The sequence below is a fragment of the Trachemys scripta genome, chromosome 9 (genome assembly GCF_013100865.1).
Source record: "Trachemys scripta elegans isolate TJP31775 chromosome 9, CAS_Tse_1.0, whole genome shotgun sequence".
Lineage (NCBI taxonomy): Eukaryota > Metazoa > Chordata > Testudines > Emydidae > Trachemys > Trachemys scripta.
In genome coordinates this window covers 79,349,773-79,358,478 of record NC_048306.1, presented here as the reverse complement: position 1 = coordinate 79,358,478, position 8,706 = coordinate 79,349,773, and the positions used below count along the sequence as shown (strand labels likewise).

The 8,706-nt window shown below is 39.1% G+C and overlaps 1 protein-coding gene across 1 annotated transcript in view; it reads left to right on the top strand.

The window, feature by feature from the left end:
- The first annotated feature begins 495 nt into the window (after positions 1-495).
- Positions 496-8,706, top strand: part of GPR149 (G protein-coupled receptor 149) — a 47,903-nt gene continuing 39,692 nt past the window's right edge. Inside the window, exons 1-3 of the mRNA XM_034782467.1 lie at positions 496-1,910; positions 2,959-3,151; positions 6,994-7,466. Of these exons, the coding sequence (XP_034638358.1) occupies positions 945-1,910; positions 2,959-3,151; positions 6,994-7,466 (1,632 nt within the window). The 5' untranslated portion in view covers positions 496-944. The remainder of the gene's footprint in view (positions 1,911-2,958; positions 3,152-6,993; positions 7,467-8,706) is intronic.

Below are 8,706 nucleotides of genomic sequence, written 5' to 3'. Positions count from 1 at the left end.
GATTGCTATCTGTCTGTAACAACCTTTTGTCAATGTTGTCAATGTAGAAATATATATATATATATATATTATAGTTAAACACACATACATACAGTTGGAATAAGAATAAAAAGGGAAAACAGGATGCACCGTCTGGTTCATCTTTTATAAAAGGCTTTTGCAGCTTTCCCCATCTCCGTGCTCCGAGTACAGAAAATATAGTAAGAATAAAAGCAGCTCTCCAGCTTGTGATGCACAGCTGTGGAGCAGCCCTGGGCTTTCAGGGATGACATTTATGGCTGACATCAGGTCTGAGTATTTGCATTGGATTTTAGTGTCAGCATTGGAGGTGGGGCTTAGCAAGGACTCTGTTTTGTGTTTCTGATCTAGCTAAGAGGCAGCTCTGCCTGGAAAGATACTAATTTCCCCCCTTTCTGCTATCCTGCTTGGATCTGACTCCTCCCTCCTGCAGCTCTGAACAGCACAGGCTGAATCAAAGAGCCTCTCATTCTCTACTATGTTTCTCCCTGAACCAGTAGGGCTTGAGCATACCTGACATTCTGCCTTCATTTCAACTGAACTCTCGAGTAAGACACATTGTCTGCTATCTGTCAAAAGTGAATGGTATTTTATTCCTGCAAGAGCCCAATTTAATCATCCTCTTGTACTTGGAAGGATTATAAAGAACCAGCTCAAACCCCAAAGTCTGTTTTAAGGAGGAATTGCTTTTTTGTCTGCATCGTGCGCTCTTTGGTACGTGTTAATGTTTCCTTTGACGGAGCCTGCTTTTTGTGTGTGAGTTATCCTGGGCGTAGAGGACACACACACCTGAATGTGTCCTGATCAAGTGTCAAAAAGGAGAGTCTATGAAAACAAAGAAGAAACTTCTGATGTGGAGCAGTTCCGATTCATCTGACGAAAACTTGCGGAGTCAGTGAGAAGGCAAAATAAAATCCCTAACAACCATGTCGGTAACACCTAGTCATTTCCCACTGAATGGGACAAGCCTCTTTACTGAAAATCATGGCATTATGGATATAACCAATGGACAGAGAACTTTGAATATCTTTCTTTTTTGCTTGACGTTTATAATTACGCTCACTACCCTGCTGGGCAGCATTTATTCACTAGTTTCCTTACTGAAAATTCAAAACAAAACCACACTTTCAATGATTGTGACTTCCTTGTCTGTGGATGATTTGATAAGCGTGGTGCCAGTGACTATCTTTATGCTTATGCAGTGGTCAAGCGAGGCGCTCCCCCAGACTCTGTGCACCACATCAGCGCTGCTTTATTTATTTCAGGGCATTTCTAGCAATCTGAAAGGTACTCTTATAGTTTCTTACAACTTCTACACAATCAACAAAACTGTGATGTGGAGTCAGCGGACCTCCAAACAGCCAGTGAGCATGATATGGGCCATTGTCACTATCTGGATTGTCAGCTTGCTGGTGTGCATTTTGCCTCTCTGTGGTTGGGGCACCTATGTCCCCACCTCTTGGGGTTGCCTCACAGACTGCACCAGTTCCTATGTCCTGTTTTTATTCATTGTCTACTCGCTGTGCTTCTGCCTCCTCACCGTGCTTTCTGTCCCTCTAACTTACCAACTGTTGTGCTCAGATGAGCAACAGCGTCTTTATGTCGATTACCAGGAAATCACCCGAGGCTATTTCACCCCTGGGACGCCCCCAGTCTGTAGCACCGCCCTATCCCTTTCTCCGGAGGACCCTGTGGATAAAACCCTGAAGCATTTCCGAAACGCCTGCCCCAGCTCGGAGATAGTATTCAGGCAAAGCCCAGCTGAGAGCTGTGGGCTGGACTCCCATTGCCCAAACAGTGTGCAGAGCAGGAGCTACACTGTGGAGTTTGCTCAGAAACGATTCTCGCTGATTCTTGCGTTGACAAAAGTCATTCTCTGGCTTCCAACAATGGTAAAAAGTCAGACTTCTTTGCATATTTGTAATGATTTATTTACACAGGGTCTGAGTTTATGTGATATTAATTGAAACAGTCATCCAGCAATTATGAGCAGCATAAATCATATCCATAGAAGTCATTTCAAACAGAGCTGTGTTTGTGTATGTATTTATCTGGCTTTCTTCAGGATTGATACAGTCATACAAAACCAGTGCATTTTAAAAATGAAAAGCCAGATTCATCATTGTTTTTCCAGTTTTATATCAGTGTAACTCCACTGAACCCAGCATAGAGCTAGGCTAATGGTAGGGGTGAATCAGGTTTTGTGTTTCAAGCAGTCTGGCAGGCATTAGGTTGACTCTGAGATCTGTGAGTTTTACTAAGGCAGATTTTTTTTCCTCCGTCCTCACAGTTCTGAGTCACGCCCTTTGCCAGTCATCTCTGGGTAAGAAACTGAAGCTTGTCTGAGAAGTGATGAAGAATGTTTGTATCTTTGTAATTATTGAAGCATTACTACATTTTGATGCAATGTATGGGAAGGATAAATATAACAAAGGATACCTACAAGTGAGTCCTTTGCTGGGCATGTGAACATGTTGGGAATTGTTCAGTGTCATCCTTGTTCTATGGATGTGTATGGAGTCAGCTTCTTTCCATATAGAATGAGAATTCTAATGCGCGTGAAGCCCAATCCTGCCTGGCACTGAGTGCCCTCAAACCCCATTGACTTCGGGAGTGGAGGATGCTCAGCACCTCACCGGATTGGCTCAGTTATCCCTAAGAATTGCTTGGAATCTGAGCTGCTTCTTTGGCAGACCTCAGGCATCAATATTTATCATTTCATTTGCAGCATAAGGCATTCTGAGAAATAGAGAGAGAGGGAGAGGGAGTGTATAAGGACATTTGTCTTCTAGCATCTGTCAAAGTCACAAAGCCTAGCGGGAAATCAATGAAAATCTGTGGCCTCTATTTTTGTCACATTAACAATGTGATGTTTTTGTTATTCCTGGAAATACAGTATGTGACTGAAGTGATTTAATTTCTTAATGTTCTGCCTTTCAGATACAGATGGCTGTCCAGCACATAGTTGGTTTTCAAAGCCTTTCCTTTGAGACATTCAGTTTTCTGCTGACTTTACTAGCTGCCACGGTCACCCCTGTGTTTGTTTTGTCAGAACGCTGGATCCACCTGCCCTGTGGCTGCATCATTAACTGCAGGAGGAATGCATATGCCATTTCTTCCGAAGAAAGGAAAAGTAAGTGCGGGAGGTTGAAGGATGGGATATTGTCTCACGTGATGTTCCATATGGCAACAGACTGTTAGAGTAAATTTTATAGTAGATTGCATAGAAGGTTGTCTGCAACAGTAACAATAAACTGCACTCCTGTAGCATATTTCATATGAGGATCTGAAAGGTTTTCATGGACATTAATTAAATAAGCCTAACAACATACCTATAAGGTGGCTAGAGAGTATTATTATCCCATTTTACAGTCAGGGAAATTGAGGCACAGAGAAGTTAAGTAACTTGTCCAAGACCACACAGCAAGTCATTGTCAAACCTTTTAACAGAAACTATGGGTTCAAACTCACTCCTCCTCTAGCCTCTGGACAATACTCCCTCCCTAGAAAAGCACATCTGCCACAATATGACATGCATTAAGAAAATACATTGACTGTGCTAAACACATTTTAAAGCCAGGCAAAAACACCTCTGAATTCTGAGTGACTTCATGCCCCTGAATAACAGGAATTTTGTCAATGAGAGAAAAGGCCCTTCGGATCTTACTGCTCACACATCCATCATGCAGCCACTGAGAGGCCTTCGGTGTTGACAGGACTTCACAGCCACAGCAATGTGGTGCAATTACTTTCACATATAATAATTATAATCGTTTTCTGTATTAGCCATTCAGCAGTGATCCATAGAAAATTTAAATCAGTAGAAAAATTCTCATTGACATCAATTGGTTTTGGATTAAACTTTTGTTACCTATTTATACCGGTGTAACTCCATTGACTTCAGTGAGTTTACTCCTGATTCTCATGGGAGTAAATGAGAGGAGAACAAGGTTCATGATCTTCAGAAAAGCACCTTTTGGCTCAAGTCATTTGTTCTCTCTGAATTGGATTCTTCTTTCAAATCCAGACCATGAACTTTTAACCACTATCCCAAAGAGAGTGACTGCAGTTTGTCAAGAAAACTATTCATTCCAGATACCGCTTTGCTCTGAATCTAATCTAATACTTACAGAGGAAAACTTATGATGATGGTAAAGAAACAATTATATGATAATGTAAATAGGGCTGTCAAGCAATTAAAAAAATTAATTGTGATTAATTGCACTGTTAAACAATAATAGAATACTATTTATTTAAATATTTTTGGATGTTTTCTACATTTTCAAATATATTGATTTCAGTTACAACACAGAATACAAAGTGTAGTTACCACTTTTTATTTATTTTTGATTACAAGTATTTGCACTGTAAAAAATCTGAAAGGAATAGTATTTTTCAATTCACCTAATACAAGTACTATAGTGCAATCATTTTATCATGAAAGTTGAAATTACAAATATAGAATTATTACAAAAAAAACTGCATTTAAAAATAAAACAATGTAAAATTTTAGAGCCTGCACATGCATTCAGTCCTACTTCTTGTTCAGCCAATCACTCAGACAAACAAGTTTCTTTACATTTGCAGGAGATAATGATGCCTGCTTCTTGTTTACAAGGGCACCTGAAAGTGAGAACAGGCACTCGCATGGCACTGTTGTAGCTGGCGTCGCAGGATATTTACGTGCCAGGTGCACTAAAGATTCATATGTCCCTTCATGCTTCAACCACCAAGAGACATGCATCCATGCTGATGACGGGTTCTGCTTGATAATAAATCAAAGCAGAGTGGACCGACGCATGTTCATTTTCATTATCTGAGTCAGATGCCACCAGCAGAAGGTTGATTTTCTTTTTTGGTGGTTCGGGTTCTGTAGTTTCCGCATCGGAGCGTTGCTCTTTTAAGACTTCTGAAAGCATGCTCCACACCTTGTCCCTCTCACATTTTGGAAGTCACTTCAGATTCTTAAATCTAAATCTCACATTGGTACCTTCTTTGTGTTTTGTCAAATCTGCAGTGAAAGTGTTCTTAAAATGAACAACATGTGCTGGGTCATCATCCAAGACTGCTATATCATGAAATATATGGCAGAATGTGGGTAAAACAGAGCTGGGGACATACAATTCTCGCCCAGGGAGTTCAGTCACAAATTTAATTAACGTATTTTTTTTAAACGAGTGTCAGCAGCATGAAAGCATGTCTTCTGGAATGGTGGCCGAAGCATGAAGGGGCATACAAATGTTTAGCATATCTGGCATGTAAATACTTTGCAATGCTGGCTACAAAAGTGCCATGCAAATGCTTGTTCTCACTTTCTGGTGACATTGTAAATAAGAAGAGGGCAGCATTATCTCCTGTAAATGTAAACGAACTTGTTTGTTTTAGCAATTGGCTGAACAAGAAGTAGGACTGAGTGGACTCGTAGGTTCTAAAGTTTTACATTGTTTTGTTTTTGTGTGCAGTTATCTAAAAATATCTACATTTGTAAGTTCAACTTTCACAACAAAGAGATTGCATGACAGTACTTATATGAGGTGAATTGAAAAATACTATTTCTTTTGTTTATCATTTTTACAATGTAAATATATTCAATCAAAAATAATATACACTTCAATTTCAATTACAAAACAGAATACAGTATATATGAAAATGTAGAAAAACATCCAAAATATTTAATAAATTTCAATTGGTATTCTATCGTTTAACAGTGTGATTAATTGCGATTAATTTTTTTAATCACGATTAATTTTTTGAATTAATCATGTGAGTTAACTGCGATTAATTGACAGCCCTAGTAAATAGAAATGCTTTGTTTTTAGGATGTTCATGCTAAAGGCTATTCTGGATTTTTAATAGAATAATTGTTGAGTTTGTGATTTCACACTTAATACTATCTTTTGAGAAACAGAATCTGTATGCTGAATAAAGACACTATTTTATAAATGGTTCTCTGTACTTTGTATCTTAAAATGTTCTTAGGTAGATTTGATAGGAAGATGCTTTCATGATTTGATAAGAGATATACCTTTAATTACTGTATCTAGTAATATGAACATGGGAATGCAGGGTGAAGAAATGGAGGGAATTTATGGTAGAGGAGAGAAGTAATTAAGGGGATATGTGGCGGTAGAGCACTCTTACCTTAATTCCTGAACAACTATATCATCTAAAATAATTAGCCAGAGTACTGATGTTGGAATATAATTTTACATGTGGAGTATATATATTGTCTCTGTATGAAGGTAAGTTGATTATGGAATTAGTTCATCTACATGATTGTTTTCTAACGTAGAAATGTATTTTTCTTATTTGCCTCTTGGCACTGAAGTACAGTTCTGATTGATTCTCAGAAGCAGAACGTAGGGAGGCTGTGGAATCACTGGAGGTTTTTAAGAACAGGTTATACAAATACCTGTCAGGGATTGTCTAGATAATACTTAGTCCTGTCTCAGTGTGGGGGACCAGACTAGAAAACCTATTGAGGTCCCTTTCAGTCCTACATTTCTATTATTCTAAGTGTATTTTTCTGAAAGCATGCTATGTTATGTTTTTGGGGTTTGGGGAATTTCTCATTAGCTGAAACTGAGATATACTGCAAAATGAGCCATAATTTGCTTCTAGTATAACTTCTATAAGGCTTTGCAAATCCTGTTCTTTAAAAAATGATGGGTGAAACTATTCCTATTTTCTGGCAAACAACCACCTTCAAAACATAGAAATTCTACCATGTTTTGACAAAGGAATAAATAAGCTAATTACCTGAGTGTATATAATGCTATGGTGAGTATTTAATTTTTCATAATAATTCATACATTATGGATACCAAAAAGTCTGCTGTTAAAAGTAACCAACTTGTATTTTAGTTTTAAATTTACAGATAAAATTAGGCGTTTTCTAAAATATATTTTCTAATTGTGTTTCTTGTACGTAACTTTTTTATATTTTAATTATAGAAGCTTTTCTCTTTCTGTTTAGCAAAAAGGAGGGGTTTTGAATTCAACCTATCATTCCAACAAGGTTATGGAATCTACAAGATATCCCATGAAAACCACCACCATGATGACGATGGTGATGATAACTCTATATCATATCACAACCTGATGAACTATGACTGTGAAAACACACAAGAATCTCAGAAAGATAGCAACAAAATCCTTAAATCTGCCAAAATTGAGTTCAGCACCATACCCATAGAGGATAGCTCCATGTTTAAAGATTTCAACAAGGGCAAAAGTATGGAGCCTAAACAAGAACTTGGCAAGGACAAAAGCATGGACTGTCTTCTTTCTGACAAACTAGGAGCCTTTAAAAGAGAGGAGGTCAGAAACTTTGACAAATCAACATTTTTTGAAGCGCAGGAAAGAAGGCTGTCTCACGAGGAGAGCCGTAAACCAGAACTCTCAGATTGGGAGTGGTGCAGGAGCAAATCTGAAAGGACTCCTCGTCAGGTAGAGCATGGTTTTGTTCTTCATTCTTTTTTTCTTCTTTTGAAGAGTTTTAAAGAGTTCTTGTATAAAAGCATCTTAAAATACATTTCTGATTTTGTTGAAAAATTTCCTCCAGCTCAATTATTTGTAATAAAAATACTAAACAGGTTCTAATTCCAAACATTTAAAAACATATATATTTTGGCAACCTCTACTCACTTTCCATCTATTTTCTAATTCTGCTCTTGGAATTGTGTCCCATTTGAACCAGTAGTCATGGATTTTCCTTATGTAAAGTGCTACATGTGTCGAGGTGGTACACTATAATAAAAAGTTCATGTGAAGGGTTTTAAATGTGTTTAAGTTTACATTGTGACACAATAATCCTATTAAACAAAAGATCACATTTTCAAAAGCAGTTTTTAAATGTGTGCCAACACTTTTTCATACCTAAATTTTGGATGGGCAAAAATGTGTAAGCATGAAAAAATGAATATGTAGAAATACTGGAGTGAAGAACATGTGTGCAGAAATGGGTGTGCCTAATTTTAGAAGTTCAAAATACAGTAACTCCTCACTTAAAGTCATCCCAGTTAACATTGTTTCGTTGTTACATTGCTGATCAATTAGGGAACATGCTCTTTTAAAGTTGTGCAATGCTCCTTTCTAACGTTGTTTGGCAGCCGCCTGCTTTGTCCACTGCTTGCGGGAAGAGCAGCCCATTGTAGCTAGCTGGTGAGGGCTTGGAACCAGGGTGGACCGGCAGCCCCCTATCAGTCCCCCTGTCAGCTCCCCGCTCCCCTAAGTTTCCTGTGCAGCAGCTGTCCAGCAGGCTTTCAGTTGCCAGCAGTTCAGTTGTCCCTCCCCCTACTGCCATGTGCTACTCCTACCCTCTGCCTTAGAGCTGCTCCCCAAGACTCCTGCTTGCTGTGCGGGGGGGGAAGATGGGGGCTAATGTCAGGGTGTTCCCCTTCCCCGCTTACCCCATCTTCCATAGCACAGGGGGGGACACACGACAGGGCTCAGGACGGAGGGAGCTGGCAGCACCTGCAGTCTCAGCAAGCTGATTTAAGTACACTGCCTTGTTAATTAGGAGTAGAGTCAGTGTACTTACAGGGGAAATGCGCATCTCTCTCTCACACACACACATGGTGTATGTCTCTGTCTCTGTCTGCGATGCTGTCTCCCCTCCTTCCATTCCTGCTGCCTTGTAGAGTGTTAGAGTTAACCCTTGAGGGCTCAGCCGAATGCTAATTCATCA